General features: G+C 37.6%; 1 protein-coding gene across 1 annotated transcript; it reads right to left on the reverse strand.

The window, feature by feature from the left end:
* Positions 1 to 913: 913 nt before the first annotated feature.
* CMAS (cytidine monophosphate N-acetylneuraminic acid synthetase) lies at positions 914 to 16,290 on the reverse strand. The gene is made up of 8 exons (XM_068970697.1): positions 15,979 to 16,290; positions 9,109 to 9,251; positions 8,795 to 8,950; positions 6,170 to 6,303; positions 4,361 to 4,455; positions 3,809 to 3,980; positions 2,553 to 2,706; positions 914 to 1,487 (listed from the first exon to the last, which is right to left on the reverse strand). Exons 1-8 carry the CDS (start codon positions 16,236 to 16,238, stop codon positions 1,297 to 1,299), a joined length of 1,305 nt encoding a protein of 434 aa, XP_068826798.1. The 5' UTR covers positions 16,239 to 16,290; the 3' UTR covers positions 914 to 1,296.
* Between the last annotated feature and the right edge of the window lie 2,267 nt (positions 16,291 to 18,557).

The raw sequence follows: 18,557 nt of genomic DNA on the forward strand, positions 1-18,557 counted from the left end.
AGAAATGGAGAAACTGAGGAAGGCTGTGATGTCCCAGTGATAAAATGAGACCTTTGGGAGATGAGGTACAAGTGTCTGGCCTATAAGAATTTGAAATGCAACCAGAACTCACAACGGACATTAGATTTTAGAGTCATTAGATTTTGGAGTCATCTGCACAGAGTCTATAGCTGAAATTTTGAAGAGATGTCGTCTTTGGGAAGAACAAGAATACGGGTGAGAACCTTTGGGAATGTGTAAATTTAAGGGGACTGGAGAAAAGAAGTTGCTGTGGGAAAGCAAGAAAGATGGGAGTAAAGCCAGGACAAACTGTAAAGGAAATTAATGGAGAAGAGGATCCTTTTTTCTTCTACCTTATGTCTGGCCTATAGGGGCAGTTGTGGAACTGAAGATTCACTCAGCCCTGACAGAAAAACAACTTCCTATATAGCACAGTATGCGTGGCCTGCTTCTTGCTAGAGTTTTACATGAACTCTTTCTATAGTGGAAATAGATGAAAATGTTCCACAGGAAATGGCTAGTGTTTATTAGGTAAGGGTCCACATTTATGAGCTAATGCCCCATTCTTGGAATCTAAGCAGGTAGGAGAGTGATTTGTGGTGGTTGTAAAATTGTAATAATAGCCAAATATAGTATACAAAATCACCATGACCTCACAGGTAATTGCAAATGATATACTACAAATCAATATAGAACCTTCACAATACACAAATTTATTCAGACATCTCTATTTGTATTTATGTGCTATATGTATCCATATATAAAGTACAACAGGATGCTCTACAGCTGGTATTTGGTGGCTTGTTTCTTATGCCAATTGCACTGTCAGTGTTTAAAGGAAATTGGGCAATGTTTGGTAAATCTCTTCTAAAACAACAAGACAGTTTTCATCAAGTTTGTGAAATGTAATTTTATTAATAGAAGAGCATGTCTTATCAGACAAACTATCCCCAAATAAATAAAGTTTCAGCATCATTAAAAGCACACAAACGCACAACTTTACAGAGTACAATACAAAGTCAATTTTGATGATGTTCTTACTTGCATTGACTAAAAATCTGAGAAAGACTGTAATCAACCTCTAATTAATGATTCCGCATAAAGAGGAAAAGTAGAGCACGGTTATTTCATAGAAGGTTTCAGAGTGAGAGTTTGAGTGCTTTAAAAGATATCAGATAGATCACAAATTAAATCACACTGTTAACATTGCAGCATGGAATTGTAGTTAATCAAAAATAAAAGTCAAAACGGTTGACGAAGGCTGCATATGTTCTTTTCCAACATTAACACTACTTTCTATTTTTGGCATGAATTGATAACCTTTTCCATGAGTAGGAAAATGTGCTCTGCAAACTCTCGGAGGGCACCACGGCCTCCACTGCTTTTGCAAATATATCCAACAGCCTTCTGGGCAGCGGCACAGGCGTCAGCAGGAACGCCGCTGAGACCCGCTTTCTTCAGGCACTCCTCATCAGACACTTCATTTCCTATCAAGTTGAAGAAACAGTAGTTAAATATTTAAAGATGAGGAATATTCTTTCTAAATAATGCAAAGAGCAGTCAATAAACAGTTCTGGCAACTTCAGACACTGCATATAAGAATGCTACAGATTAGATGGAACAAAATGAGTTAAAGTATTTCTATGTATAGTAAATACTTGAGGTCTAGTGTTTTTTCTTAAGCAATTCAAATAAATGCTTGTCAATTAGAGGAGAATGGAGTATCCTCTCTGTGTGCCATGCCTATTACAGGTACTAGAAATTCTACATATAAATTATAATTATTTAAACTTTTTTATGAAGGAAAATTTCTAATAAGGAAGAACCCCAAACTTATATGGAATAATTATTAATGTTTTGCCTTATTTATCAATATTTTTATCCATTCCCTGCCAGGTTTTTTGAAGGAAAGGAAGAAGGAATTCCCAGACAACATACTTAAGCCGTAAACACTTCACCATTTCCCTATAATAAATACATTTTTAAGAAAGTGACACAATATCATCCAACTAACAAAATCAACAGTAATTCCTTACTATCATCTAATAACCTAGTACATGCTCAAATATCCTCAGCTGTCTCAAAATTGTCTTTTTATAACTGATTTATTTGAGTCAGAAATCAAAAAAGGTCCACATATTGCATTTTGTTGATATACATCTTAAGTCTCCCTTTAACAGTTCTGATTTGTATGTTGCTTGATAAATAATTATCATCACACTGACCTAACTATACCCTTCTCCCTGCCTTGCTTTTACTCTCTCTCCCTCCCTCTCTTATCTTTCCTTTGATTGGATAAATTTCAGAAACTCCCAGGACCTAACATTCACCATTCTGAATACAACTATTACTATAATATAGACCAAATACTACTAATAAAATGTTGGTAAAGAGTGTTTATTTTAAATTTGTTCTACATGTATCTACTGAAAATTTTAATTATTAAATATATGGAAATTTGAATTGTTTTCAGTGAAAGATAATAAATATTAAAGTATCTCTTTGCATAATTATGGCTTTCCATTATTATGGCTGAAAAGAAGGATACCAACCAAGATATGCCACTTCTTTCCAGCACAGACCCATTTCTTTTCTCCATTCATCTACAACTGCAAGCTTATCTGGCACATTGACTTCCATCTTGCAGTCCAGTTTTAAGGAGGAGAGGGTCTGCTTTGAACAGGCCCTTTCTGAGATTAACCTCACCTAAAAAATAAAAGGGCGAAGTGAGAAAACAGATATCACTCACAATAAAATAATACCTTTTAAATAATACAAATCACAAGTGAGTAGTCCTTTGAAGGACTAATTTAGAAAAATAAACTAACTTATTTTAAAATGACGAAGCTTTAGCAGATTTTATTTCTAGTAGTCCAATAAAGGTGAAAGACTGTTTTCCACGGTGAAAAGTAATCTATCTACAGGTAAAAAAATAAAACATACATTGTCTGTTAGCAATCTAAGATTCCCCTATAATTCATTTTATTCAGAGGAGAGTCTATAACTTGTCTTTCAACCTGCTCAGGAACACGTATTTAAGATCTCTAATGAATCATAATAAATCATCTTAAACTTCATTTTTGAAAATATAAATAAGTATTGTTACTTTGAATTAAAATATTCAATCGTAAGAATTAGTTCAGTTCAGTTCAGTCACTCAGTCGTGTCTGACTCTTTACGACCCCATGGACTGCAGCACGCCAGGCCTCCCTGTCCATCACCAAATCCCTGAATTTACTCAAGCTCATGTCCATTGAGTCGGTGATGCCATCCAAACATCTCATCCTCTGTCATCCCCTTCTCCTATCAGGGTCTTTTCCAATGAGTCAGCTCTTCGCATCAGGTAGCCAAAGTATTGGAGTTTCAGCTTCAGCATCAGTCCTTCCAATGAATATTCAGGACTGATTTCCTTTAGGATGGACTGGTTGGATCTCCTTGAAGTCCAAGGGATCGCAAGAATAAGCTACATTCAAAAAAAAATCCATCTGACATTTGCTTTCTTCCAAATGCTGACATCTATTTTCTATAAAATCTTTCTGATTGCAAGATCCTATAGGAAACATTAGGTAGCAACTATTTAAAATAATATATTCACATTCATTAAATAAACAAGAAATCTCTTTGTTGATAGATTCCTAATTCTACTCACCTAAAAGTAAAAACAGCATAATTTTCTAGGCATGTCAAGGCTAAATTTGAGACACTTTAATTGATAATACTAAAAATGTAAATCTCTTATTTCAGTCACATGTACCTTGACCCTATATCACAATCTTGAAAAACACCACTATGTTCAGGGGGCACATACCTCAATACCACTTTTCTTTAATAAACTTATCCCAATAGCATCTTTTACATCATAAGATATTATTTCTTTTTGGTCTCCTGATACATAAATGTGGCCATTGGTGAGACATCCATCAATATTGCAAACAAAAAGTTTTATCTCCTTCAGTTTCTCTTTGCCAAAATAACCGTATCTAAAAGAAACCAAAACAGACCTTTGAATCCAAGTGTGAAACTACTCACTCCCTCTCATCTGGCTAACGCCAATAAACTTGATAATCCATTCCCATCCAATTATTCAAACATTACCTTTTCAAGTTACTTCACACACACTTCAGCTTATAGTGCAAGAACTTTAAGTGTGGTCCAACCAAACCACGTGGTTCTGAAGTTACTGAATAAGCCATCTATAGGCATATTTTATGTATATGTCTTCCTCACGTAAGCAAAATACTACAAAAGATTCTAAGATGTTTGGAGGGTCAGAAATCTGTGTCTAAAAGTGAATTTAAATGGATCTACTAAAGATAATTTGTTATGATCTAGTGCAAAGGCTCTGAGGTCTTGTTTTCACCTTAATACTCTTTGTTCTGCAATAGGCCAATCAATGTCCACATCGATGTCCACACTGTGCTCGGCTCTCATCTCGTAGTATGCCATCTTCCCACCCTAAACATATGACGAGTACCATGAGGACTGTTGTCAACACGCATTCACGCTTATCAACAAATTTATTAAAATACAGAACAATGAATTCACCGCTACAATACTAAGAAAAATGAACAACCCAGCAAATTCATACATACAACAAGTAATTTCTTTTGGAGGGGAGAGCTTCATATATTTCAATCATGTAAAACAAGTAAATTAACCCTTTCAAATTCTACCTACACAGTGCAAGTTCCCATTTTTTCAGAATTCTATTTTAACACTAAACAAGAGTAGAAATAATACATATCTTCCAGGGTTCTGACCACAAGGAATTTTCTGAGAATCCCTAGTTGTATTCCTCCCTTTGTTCTGGTAGTTTCTCCCTTCATCATCCAAAAGCAGTAGTGTAAGTATTTTTGGAACTTCTGTTCCTATTTGCAATAGGGGTCAGACTCGGCAGGAAAAGGAACTGTAATATCTATTGCACAGAACTGATCTCTGAGGTACAGACAGGAGTCAACAATAACTAAATGGATCACATGTGGGCAAAAGAAAGAACAAGGAGCATCATGATCCTGGGGTATGCACAGGGCAAGAGGGTTGAGGCACTTATGATTGTAATCATTGCAAGGTCAAGATCAATTACTGGAAATTAACATTTTTCACAGTTGTCAGTCTCTTTACAAATCTTGTTACAATGAGGAACTTCTATTTTTCTCCACACTTAGGAAAGGGTCAAATTACAGTCCCCCTTAGCAAAGAGCATAGGGAAAGCTGTACCTATAGATGTCAAATCTAATTTTCCTGAATACTCAAACTTAACTGAACAGCTAGCCTACAGTATACCTACTGACCAGAAGACTGGAAAATTTCTTCCCTTAAAGAATGAGTCATATGAAAATTACTATAAACAGTAGAGTTTTCGAGTTTTAAAATGCTATTTTTTGAGTAACATAAGGATCTGAATTAAAATCCTAACAATGCCATTTACAACTTGTTTTTGCTTTGAGCCAGTGACTTCATTTTTCAGAGCTACCATGTCCTCCTCTGAAACAAAACTAGGAACATCTACTTTATTTCATTATATGACATAACCTATGTAGTATTTCATAAATCAACAGTAGGCGTTGAATCAACAATAACTAAAATGAACAAATAGTATATGATATAACCATGTAAGCTCTAAAGCTGAGAGAGACATCCAACCCACTTATTGCAAAAGGAGAGCACTAAGATGCAGAACAGGTAGAATGATATATTCAAGGTTAAACAGTTACAGATAGAGATATTACTATAATCTGGTTTTCCTGATGCTTAGCTTGGTTGCTCTTCTACCTCTACTATACTGATGCTTTTTTTTTTTTTTTGTCTCTTTTAAAAGCAGCAAAGATTATTCAACTGTACAACCACAACTTGACAATAATACAACCATGGATTAGAGTTTTGAATGAAATAATATGAATACCACAACATATGTAGAATACTCAATAGTTGATTTCTTTTCTTAATGTTAGAATTGTAGCAGAATCCCTCACACATTCACTGAATGTATCCCAAATCAGTTCGGGTTTAAGTGTGCCAGATAAATACATTGGATGATAAATCTTGTCAGTTAATCCTCTTCCTCTAGGGGTTGACACTTTCCTTTATGAACTGTGCCGTACTTTTTTCTTAGAACAAAGTACATAAACAAAAGGGTTTAAAAGACTTTTTGCAAAACAAGGGCACAAACCTGTAAGTAACCCATCTCTATCAAATGTCTTTTAGCAAAATAAAACGAGCCATTTTCATATAATTCTCCATCCCAGTCTTGTCTGCGAGGTCGTTTAGCTGGATTCAAATTCAGAGGCTCAGTCATTTCACGAACTAAAGGCAAAAAGCTACAATAAGTCCCAGGTGCTCTGAACACCAAAATAGTTCATTCAGTAATTTTTTTAAAAAAGCAAACAAAAATAAACTCAGAATATAGAATATTTCTGTTTCTAAATAAACAATTTACAAGATTTTTTTAAAGGAACAAAACCTCTGATAACAACTCTCAGATGATGTATCTGATAATAATTCTGATAAATAATTTTGGTGATTTATCTTTGCTCTTCAATAATAAGAGGAAAATAAAGTATCTTATGGAGAAATTCTGAATAATTAAGGTTTTAAGGGATTCCTACAAATTTAAGGGATTCCTATTCCTCCTTTGGGAGGACATAAAAGCAACCTTAGTTGCCAAAGAACTGAACTTGTCATAAAATACTATATTCAATATTTGAGCCCTTTAAATCTATTGCACACTATGTGCTTCTATAGAAATACAATGTGTGTGTTATTTATCTAATGTGGTTGAGAAACTACATTTATGGAATTACTGAAAAATGACTATTTCCTCATTAAACTATTCAACCTTACATATTGATGAGAAATGTTTATATAATGTATGATACATTCTTATCAGTAATTAAAAAAATACTAATATAAAATATACTTAAGAATAAATTATGTTTATTATCATTGGTAATAATGAAGGCCGAACAATACCAACATTAATTACACCATGATATAATAAATGAAGCCTTTCTATTAAAGGTCCTATAGTATTTTTCTCCACTGAATCTTCACATGTGATTCAAAGGCTGTTCCTGAAGTCCCCAGATCACACGCTCCCATAGTATCCTTATACTTTTCTTTTTAGGCCCGAACTGTCCTAGTAAATATATATCTCATACATGGTTTATAGTTATTATGTATTTAATAACATTTCATTACTGATATTTAAAATCCTGACATCATTAGACCACACACTCTGTAAGAAATAAGTCCCAGCAGCCAGATCCAAGCATGCATAGAGGAGACACTTGACAAATACATTAACACTTGCTTAATTCTAAAGTGGAAAACTTGTGACATCTGACTATGTCTGAGGGTATATATTACAGTACTATTCTCAATGGTTGTAAAATATTTGATTTTATGGATAATCTAGTTTTGCAAGGTATTTAAGTGGATTTTTTCTCTCCATTATTGGTATATTTCTCTATAATTTCTTTCCTATAAATGCAACCTGGTGGGAGTGGCGGGGTCAAACCTATGTACATTAATAGCATAGTATAGTACATATCGGAATTCCCTTGCCTTTGCACTAAACTTTTTGCAAATTTGTATTTGTTGATATGTATAGATATTTTCTAACTCATTTTAACTTTAATCATATAAAACTCAACATTCAGTTTAACAATGGGTTTCCTTAACTTATTCAAAAGTGTGCTTTTCAAGCTTTAATTCTTCCTATATTTTATTTTTGATATTTAGTGGTGGTGGTTTAGTCGCTAAGTCATGTCTGACTCTTGTGACCCCATGGACTGCAGCCTGCCAGGCTCCTCTGTCCGTGGGATTCTCCAGGCAAGAATACTGGAGTGGGTTGCCATTTTCCTTCTCCAGGGGATCTTCCTGATGCAGGAATTGAACCTGGGTGTCCTGCATTGCAGGCAGATTCTTTACTGATTGAGCTACAAAGGAAGCCCCTTGATATTAGTGAATAAGTTCAAAATATTATATATATAAAACAACAAATTTGCAGAGAAGATACTCAATAATTGTTTACTAAATGAAATCAATAAACTAGTCATTGATACATTTTATGACATTCACATTTAGAGACTAAAAATCATTTTCTGCCTATAACTTTATCTTCTTATCTTAATCGCTCTTTTGTGGGCCTTCTCCATTTTGACTGCATCTTCCTTACTATCTCCTCTAAAGCAAACATAGGTTAGAGACAACTGGCCCAGTTTTCCTACACTCAACAAATGTCAGGACTGAACAGAAATCATACTGCCTTTCTTCATGTATGTTTCATTTACCTATTTGTTGGTAATTCTATTTTTTGTGATATATTTTAGCAGTTTGTCTGGAGAGAAATAAGGCTCTAACTAAATGTTAAGGTACTCTTTTGGTAAAAGAAGTTGTGAACTTTGAGAAGCAATTCTACAGATTCATTCTTGAGTTTCTCCAGAACTTTTTGGTGGAAGACTTCTTTTCCTACCATTCTATGTGATTCATAGGTAGAACAACACAAAAAAAGTATCTGCTCTGGAAAAATAGCATATTTGCCTCAAAATACAAATAGAGGGTTAAAATAATCCTTTGTAAAAAGAAAGATAGAGAATGAATTTAGTTTCCATTGTTTTATCTCAACAATCACAAGATTTAGAACTGATTATAAATGTCATTATCTACTGCAGTGATAGAAATCCCACGTTCTACTGTACTGCTCCCTTTTTAACTCTCCCACTCCTAAAGAATATTTACGTAGGAAAAATTCTCCATAAGATGAGCTAAAATAAAAATCAATACAACAGATTACCTCCTTTCTGAATTTCACCCCATCGAAACTGATGCCGTCTCACAACAGAGAAAACAGAATCGTATCCTTCTTCTCGAATCATTTCTGCAACTTTTTGAAGATCAGTAGGATGTAAACATGGAGAAGTAGCTTGAATATTTCCTACAATGTCAACCTCTTAAAAAGACAAGACAAATGAAAAGAACATCAAAATGAAGTTCTTTGCAAGCAAGTAATACTAAGATCTAAATTCAAATGTTAAGCAAGTCTTGTGAAATGAGTAACAAGTTGGAAATTACATAACATTTTGAATAAACTATTAGTCAAATTCATACCATTGTGGTAATTAAGAAATTCTATGATGGCATCTAGTGAGGTAGAACTGTCTTTTGAAGCTTCAGAACTTCTTCGATGAACCTGTGCACCAAATTGTTTGGCCACATTCTCAATTTCATCATGGTCTGTTGAAACCCATACACTGTACAGATATTAAAAAAAAAAAATTTAAAGATAAAAAGGAGCTCTGCAACCCCCAAAATACAGCTTACATAATGTTAGAATAGTTTTTGTCCCATCAAAATAATGTTACAGATTCAAAGCAATATAAAACTTAAAGAAAAATAAAGAATTTTCTATGGAAACCACATTTTAAAATGCTTGAATTATAAATGTGGTCCCAGATATAATATTTATATTATATATAACATTTATATACATATTGTTTACACAGCCCTAGATATCAGTTTATAAAATTAGAAAAAATTGATATTTTTAAGGTTAATGGTTTATTAAAAATACTAGTAAACCTGGAAGTTCAAATCTAAAGGAAATAAAGAAGATACTATTTCTTTTTTCCCATCAAAATCCAAAGCATTGTATAGTTACTACTCCTACTGAGAAACAAAACGGATGTGGCTTAGCCAAATCACGAGGCTGAGTTTCAAGCTTAGTAAAGACTTATATGCCCAAAACAGTCAGACAAGCCAACTCTTTTTTGGGTGGGATGGGGGCAACTAACAATGGGTACATAAACATCTGAACACAGAATCAACAGGGTGAAGCCACCAATAACAATCAAAGTCGTGGAGAACATGACTTAACTGGCTCAGGAGAGCTTAGTGTAACAGCTCTATTAACCACACCTGACATAGCTGACCTTTTGCACTTTATAAGATGATGACTCACAGTAAAATATAAAACATTATTTGGGGGATGCATACTAGTCTCTACGGAAGTTTTCTTAACCTTTATAAATTTTCATTGCTAGAAACAGACTGTTTTACTCTAGCCACAATGCTTTTAGACTGACATTCCACAAAGACATCTGAATGACTTCTTTGGTATACGTGCATACAGTTGATCCTTAACCAACACAGGTTTGAACTGTGTGAATTTGTTTCAATAAATGTATGGGAAAAATTTAAGGAGATCTGCAACAGTATGAACAAAACTGCAAACTGTGCAGCCTAGTACTATCAGAAAAAATAAAGTTAGGTATGCCATGAATACATAAAACATACGTAGATAGTGGGTTTCCCTGGTGGCTCAGATAGTAAAGAATGTCCCCACAACGCAGGAGACCTGGGTTTGATCCCTGGGTCAGGAAGATCCCCTGAAGTAGGAAATGGCAACCCACTCTAGTATGCTTGACTGGACAATTCTGTGGACAGAGGAGCCTGGCAAGCTACAGTCCATGGGGTCACAAACAGTAGACATGACTGAGTCTTTCACTTTACTTTCATGTAGATAATACATGATAATACAACACTTTCACTTTACTTTCATGTAGATAATAATCTACCCTCATGTAGTATAAGATGAATGATACTTAATATAAAGTTAATAATGCACTTTTGGCTTTTAAAAAATAGAACAATGTTTCTGACACTGTATTATGAATATGACTGTAATACTATATACCATAAAATTTTTATGATTCATTCATTAGTGTGTGTGGGCCAGGCTACCATGAAGCAATCATACTGATTAAAATATACCACCATTATTGTTGTTTAGTTGCTTAGTCCTGTCCAACTCTTTGTGACCCCATGGACTGTCGCCTGCCAGACAATTCTGTCCATGGGATTTCCCAGGCAAGAATATTGGAGTGGGTTGCCATTTCCTTCTCCAAGGGATCTTTCAGACCCAGGGACCAAACCCTAGTCTCCAGCATTAGCAGCTGGGTTCTTTGCCACTGAGCCACCAGGGAAGCCCTAGACTACCGCAAAGCAATCATATAACTGCTTCTTTGTTATCAATGCCTGAATCATTATCCTTGTAGATAAATATGAATTTCTTTTTTACAATATCTTTTCATTTTTGATGTTCAGTGTTAGTAATATATATAATATCTACAGTGTTTTGTATAAGACAATACTGATGTAGGTACTGATAGATGATCCATCTTGTAAACAAAGTACAATTATGATATCATTATAGCTAAGTACTGTAAATGTATTTTGTCTTTCTTATGATTTCCTTGCTAACATTTTCTTTTCTCTAGCTTACTTTACTGTAACATACTATATAGTAAATATATAAAATGTGTTAATAAATAATGAAAATAAATAAAACTGAATAAAGCATAGCGTGTCTCAGATATAGAGAACCAGTGGTTACCAGTGGGGAGAGGGAAAGGGGGAGGAAGGCCAATACAGGGGCAGGGAGGAAAATGAGATCACATGAAATGATGTGTGTAAAACTTTTGAAAACTGTAAAGCACTACAGAATTTAAAGAATTTTTCCTTTAATTAAAAATTAATTAATTTAAAAAGTCAGATGCTCAGTTGTGTCTGACTCGTTACAACCCCATTAACTGTAGCCCGCCAGGCTCCTCTATCCGTGGAATTCGTGGAGTGGGTAGCCATTCCCTTCTCCAGGGGATATTCCCTTCTCCAGGGGATCTTCCCAACCCTGGGAAGACCCAGGGATCTTCCCAGGTCTCCTGCATTGCTAGCAGATTCTTTATCATCTGAGCCACCAGGAAAGCCCTAAATTAAAAAAAAAAAAAGTGTTTATGATATTAGGAAGGCTTTGGTCAACAGTAGGCAACTAGTAGCTAAGTTATGGGAGATCAAAAGCTGATCTGGGACTTCTGACTGCCCTGGCTAAGGGGAGTTGGTATCTCAATCCTCATATTGTTCAAGAGTCAACAGTATTTCTTAACCCCTTTCATTCAACATCTACGGAAAGAAAGAGAAACTGCATGTTTCATACATCTATGCTCAACTGTCAAGAGTGAAAAGAAAGAAACTAAAGAAAAATTTCTAACAGCTCTAGATTTAAGAAATTCCCATTACTATTAGCAGAAGGAAGATTTAAATCTAGAGATAAAGTCAATAAACCCCTACCTTGCCCCTTAATTTTTTTCAGAGGAAGCAAGATGAGCCCCTTAATTTTTTTCAGAGGAAGCAAGATGAGCCACTGGCTAGAGGTCAAGTGTGTCATATCTACTCGTGTCATTTTGCAAAAGGCAGAACACAGAAGCCCTCATTTCCCTCCACTGCAAAATATGAAATAGTTTTGGGATAAGTTTTTTACTGGAAAATGTCACAAAGGTATACAACAAACTGAAGTACCAATGAAAACTCAGTAAATTTTTTAGAGAGGATAAAAGAAGGGTGGTGATGGTATAAAGTAAAAAGTAAACAGTAAAAGAGACCAGTCTTTTGACATCTAGTTAACTCACTAACTGAAATAAATTACTGAAGCCATTTACTTTAATATCCTGATCTTTACTATGATAAACATTCAACACCTCAAGATTCAGTGATCTTTTGGAAATGCTTAAATGGTAAATAAAAACAGAGGTTTGCCTATGTTTCTTCTTTCATTCCTTTTTTCATGAAATGGAAATGACTCTTGACTGCGTAGTCTGTTTCAGGCCCTTCTCTGGACACCAGGGATACAAAATTCATTGACATGAGAAATTCTTAACCTATTAGTAGAAATAGAGAATGGCCAGGAAGCAATAACTGACCTTTCTATAATGCTTTACTTTTTACAAAGTATTTTTATAGTGCCTGCAACATAACAGGTGCTCAATATACACTTGCTGAATGAATGAAACAGTAAACGGTTAAGAGCATGGACTCTGAAGGAAGGGCCTCAAGTCCTGGTTCTACCACAAGCTAGTTACATGACCCAAGGCCAAATCTCCCTAAGCCTAAATTTTCACTAAAACAGAGGTGACAATGACAGCCATTATCAAATATGGTTGTTACGACAAATCAATATAAACCACAATATAGAATAAATGTTTAGTAAGTAATAGCTATTGAAAATAATAGGAATGGTGATAAAGGAACAGCTGACAGTCTCATTTAATCCTCACACTAGCTCTGTTTGAAGGAAAACTGAAGTTTTGCTTTCACACCTTCAAAGGTCCAAACGTTTAATTTATTTGTACTATGTAAGGCAATGGCACTATGAATATGAAAACAGCATCCTACATGTACACTTAAAATACAGTGACTATCATTTATTACATCATCATAAGGAAGTCAATCATTTCCACTCAGCTAAGGGGCACCATTACATTAGCAAATGCAAGAGAAAAGGATGAGCAAATGAACAAACAGGCTTTTTTAATAAAATTTAAAATCAAGTATAAAGTAAACATCAAAGTGGAATGATGATGGCTTTAGCCTCAAGTGAAGTCATACTACATCTAAGAGCATCAACCATGGTCCCTGTAACAGAAACTTCAAATCATAAACTGCCATTTCAAGGACAACACAGCCCAAACCTTTCATTAATCATAAATCCACACCCTAAAAGTGAAACCAACACTTATGTTTATTTTTCACAAATATATTAGGCAACATGTAAAAAAATCGATGCACTCTAAGATTTACTTACACAGCATTCAACCACTGTTGAAAACCAAGCTCTTACAAACTCAGCTCTCACAATGACTTTTTACCAAATGAAAATATGACAGCTTTTTTTCTTGACTGTTAACTATGTAAGTTAATGGGCAAAGTTAACAACCTTGAAAGTATTGTTAGCTTTGATTCTAAGCAGGCTAGAAACTCAATTAAGTCAAAATGATTTTGGACAAAGTAATCTCCAGGCCTGAAAAACAACCAGGGTGAGCTACAGTTTTCTCCAATTCCTTCACAGGGTAGATTTTTTTTTTGAAGAAAGTAGAAGGTGAGAAGCAGGAAGGCTACTCCAAACTGACTGCAGCTTCAGAATAAGTCAATTAAATTCAAACTTACCCCTTTGGGGTGGTAGATTAGACCTCAAAGGGAAGAGAATGAATGGATAATTACAAGTTTCCTAAATTAACTGCTGAAGGAGGGTGTATAGCGGCTATCTGCCAGAAAGAAGGTAAATCCTCCTGGCAGCATTGAGAACTCCTTTTATGGGGCTGGAATCATCCTAAGAACAAAGCCTTTAAGCCGTTAGAAACCATGATGGAGTTTGGTTGACCACAGAGGCTTGGATAGAGTTGTTATGTGTATAAAGTTTTGCAGTTTTCAGCAAAACCACCCCCATACCATAAAAGGGAGAGCCTTAGAGGAACCAAGAAACAGGATTATGGTGATCACATGCCCCATCCCCTTTCTTTTTTTTTTTTTTTTAAATATGAATTACTACCGGATACAGTACACTATATATTAACTATCTTCTCCCTGTTATAATGCCAGCTCCATCTATGGATGGACCCTACTGCTAAACTCCTGGTTAAGGACACATAACAGTGCCTGTCACATAGTAGGTAGTCAATAAATATTTGCAGAATGAATGAATCATTTTTGCTGTTGAATTTGAATCTCAAAGACGTCCTACCTTCTTTTAGGTTAAGCCAGTTTGAAAAGGGTTTCCTGACATATACAGTAGGAGTTGTAAAGGAGTTGTTCTCAATCTATTAAGAATGTGATTTTGATCTCTGGTTTATGTCACAGAAATAGGGTTTTACTACATCACTACTAACTTGGATACACCTTCTCTCGGTCCTTTTTTGTTTTCCAGTGTGTACCTTTTGTAAGGAGGTAAAAATGTCCCAAAGTCTGTGAGTCATGTCACATTCATCTTGTAAACCCCTTGGATGTGTATGGCAGAAACTCAGACTCAGTGTTTACCGTATTGAACCAAATCCCCAAGTCTTTCCCTATCTCTCCTCTGCACACTTCCTGTTACATTACTGTTATTAATATCTTCTGTGTGCAGGCTTCTATTCACCCAGCACCACCCAAGACTTCCTTTGGATAAAAACATCAAGAAAATTAGTAAATTTATACTATTTTGGTATCTCCTTTGTAAACACGTTCGGTTAAATGAAAATCATTTATTCACATATTAATGTATGTAATTAATATGCTCCAGAGACAGCCATCTCTTTAAAAACAAAACTCGACAATCAAAAGGTGAAGATAATTTACTTTTCACGGGGAACAAATTCAAGCACTATTAGGCTGAAATTACCATGTGTAAATTCATTCTTGGCACAGAATGCCTCCTCCCTTTTATGAATGACATAACTCCTGATTAACATGGCATATGGCCATGTCTCTTAAATGATGCACAATTAAAACCGTCCTTAGGGCAAACGAGGTTCCAAAGGTATGATCAAATCATTTAGAAGCATTTCATCAAACAGCCCCCACGGTACGCTGTTCCACTGTCTCGCACCCAGGTACGAATGTGGGCAGCTTTCTAGATTGTGCTGACTCACAACAGGCAGATAGCTTAGAATGTTTTCCAAAGGTCAGGAAAGGATCTCCAAGCTGAGCTGGAAATGAGAAAAGCCTTGACACCCCACTCCATTCATGAACCTGACGCCTCCTTAATCGATCAGCACCAGGTGGGTAGCAGACGCTGAGCAACAGGGGAAAGCTAGTGGCCTTCGTCTAAAGGAGGTATTATCGCAGATATTTCACAAGGGTGGCCTCCTTGCCTTTACCCTGTGAGGTCAACCTGGGCAGCGCAGACTTTTGAAAAGAGGAAATCTCCCCTTTTACGGGTGTCATTCTCAAGGGCTGGGGCAGGAACAGTCCCAAGTTCATGGCTATTAGCAGTTACGGAACAAGGAAGAAACTGGAGCCCTGCCTCCCCCGCGGGCGGCCGGGGCCCAGGCACCCCGGATCTTGTGCACCCCTTCCGGGGGCCGCTACCCCGGGGCCCTGGCCCCTCCGGCGGCCCGGCTCCCCCTCTCGACCCCCGCCCAGACCGCGCCGCCCACTCTCGCACATGCGCACCTCTGGAAGACCCCCGAGTCCAGGGCCGCACGCAGGACCCAGCCAATGAGCGGGACCCCCGCCAGGTGCTTAATGTTCTTCAGGGGGATGCCCTTGCTGCCGCCCCGGGCCAGGATGAGGGCCGCCATGTGCGGGGGCTTCTCCACCCCTCGGCCCTGGCCGCCGCGGGAGTTGCGCTGTAGCTTCGGCGGCCGGCCCCGCGAGGGTCGCCCCCGCGGGTTGGAGACGGAGGTGGCGGCCCCCTTCTCCACCGAGTCCATCTTCCTCCCACGCCTTCTCCCCAGCTTCTCCACATCCGGGAGCTCTTGTCTCGCCACCTCAGCTCGGCGCCGCCCGATCTCCCCGCCCGACTGCCCACGGGGGTGGCTGTTCCCGGCCCCGCCCACCTCATCCCGCACCCTCGCGGGGCACGCCGGGAGTTGTAGTCCGCGGGTTGCTCGCAGGGCCAGTAGGCTCCGACTGCGCGACCCCCAAGCCAAAGTCAGGCACCCGTCCTGACTGGAAGGAAGTGCAGATCCTGCGGAGCTTGATATTGAATGGAGATTAATAAATAAGAAACACGGGCAACAAGTAGTTTTTTGCTGAAGAATTTCCCCATTAGAAACTGTAGTGGGTTTCCCACATCACACCCTGATGCATCCTAACTCGAAACAATTTTCGTTTAAAAATTTAAGTGTCCGTTTTTCTGCTTTCTTGTTTCTAAGAGATGACCTCATTCGAATGTCCTCCAGGCCCTTTAAATTCAACATTTTAAAAACAGCTCTCCCTATGGGCTCAAACTACTTCTATCTTTGCATTTTCTTTTTCTTTTTTTTTTTTTAATTGAGATATAATTGACATGTAACGTGTTCGTTTCAGGTATCCAATGTAGTGATTCTGTGTTTGTGTATAGTGAGATATGATCACTACAATGTGAATAAGTCTGTCTGCATATTCTACCAACATCGCCATCCACCTAGGTGGAAAAACTTGGAAGTCAACCTTGCTTAGTCCCTTCTCAGTGCAACAGACATCTGTTTGGTTTTGTTTGTTTGCTTTTGGACTGCTGAAATCTTTGCCTTTTGGGAATTGTTAGCTCTCTTACATGGTGGGCATTTCACACAAATCTTCAGCAGTGTTGCAGTGAATGTATGACCCAGGCTGATCAAAGTACCTCATCTTCCTGAGTACGGTTGTGGCCGGGAGACAGGAATATGATCAAGCGGAGCCCCCTCGAGTCCTTTCCAGAGACTCTGGGAAAGAAAGGATCTTTTCCTTGCTGAATATTTGGGTGCTAAGGACCCTCTAAACCTGAATCCTCAGGGCAGGATGAGGGAAGGGGGATGAGGAGAGTTTCTGTTCTGAAATTGACTGGGAGGCTTGTGTTCACATGGAAGAAAGGAGGGTTAAGCCTCACAGGGAGAAGGGAAAAGCTCTTGATCCAGCCAAAAGATTCAAAGGTGCATACACACACACACTCATGTACACACACACACATATCTTTTTTGTGTGATTTTTTTAGAAAGAAGTCTCCTTCTAACATACACTTTGCATTTTACCACTTTTGCAAGCCTGTATCTGGAAGTAGAGAGTCTGCTTGTCTGTCCTAGGTGGAGGCTAGTCCACCCAAAATGAATGAAAGGTGGTAGTATTGCCTTTCCTTCTCCAGGAGTGACAGAAGGTCTCTGTGGTTCCCAGGTCTTGGCCCTTTCTGAAGGAGACAGAGTAAGCCTGCAGTGTTTTGAGTCCCAGTCACTGGAAACTTCACATCTCATGTTTTTCCCTGTGAAAGCCCTTCTAGGGTCTGGTTCTGGGAGAAGGTGCTGGATATGGGGAAGGATGACTATAAACAGATATCAATGCAGGGCCTGGAGAAGGAGCCAGGCCCCAGGAACCATCCTAGCACTACAGGCCACATGGTCATTTTGCCCTCAATGCACTGGCTCTTTGAATGGGACCTTCCCAGTCATTATGCTGAGAAACAGCAACACTGATTATTTCTGGCAATCATGTGAGATTACAATGTGAGGTTACTACTGCTTCTGACACACAAAACCTCTTTTTCCTTCTCCACTCCAATAATTACCTTAGTTTCCACTGATAAGAAAGTTGCCATTCTCCATGATCATTCCCTAGAGGCCTGCAAACCCTAGTGGACCACCGACATCTGCGTAGTTTAACTCCTCTGGCACACTGGTGTCCTCCACACAGTGGCACCATTGTTTCTTATCAAAGGAGATTACAGCAATTTGCGTTAAAGCTATGAGACTGTGGACTCCTCCAGGAAAGGGACCGTTCCTTCTTTGTAATTGCATCCGGAACAGCATGTGGGTTGCAGTGTCTGCTTGGTAATAGGCAGAACTCTGTCTCATGTTACTTTTCCAGTCTTTGCCCACACATACTTTTGTATCCCATTGCAGTCTTCTGATAATAAAGCACCTTGTATTCTTTGCATTTTTACAGGGCAGTTTTGGTTAGACCTGACAGCTGGTTGAGTCCCAATCTTGAGAAACAAAGAGAGAAATGCGGGAGGGGATAGTCAAAGTGGAAAGTGATTATCTAGTTCAATATATGACAGTTTGATAATATTTTTTTCAAGA

Source organism: Capricornis sumatraensis, chromosome 4 (genome assembly GCF_032405125.1).
Source record: "Capricornis sumatraensis isolate serow.1 chromosome 4, serow.2, whole genome shotgun sequence".
Lineage (NCBI taxonomy): Eukaryota > Metazoa > Chordata > Mammalia > Artiodactyla > Bovidae > Capricornis > Capricornis sumatraensis.

Coding starts and splice junctions, on each gene's coding strand:
- CMAS (XM_068970697.1), bottom strand. CDS start 16,238: ATGGACTCGGTGGAGAAGGGGGCCGCCACCTCCGTCTCCAACCCGCGG. Junction 4,456..6,169: donor TAGAGATGGGTTACTTACAG/GTTTGTGCCCTT, acceptor TCATATGTTTAG/GGTGGGAAGATGGCATACTA. Junction 3,981..4,360: donor GCAGAACAAAGAGTATTAAG/GTGAAAACAAGA, acceptor GGTTTCTTTTAG/ATACGGTTATTTTGGCAAAG.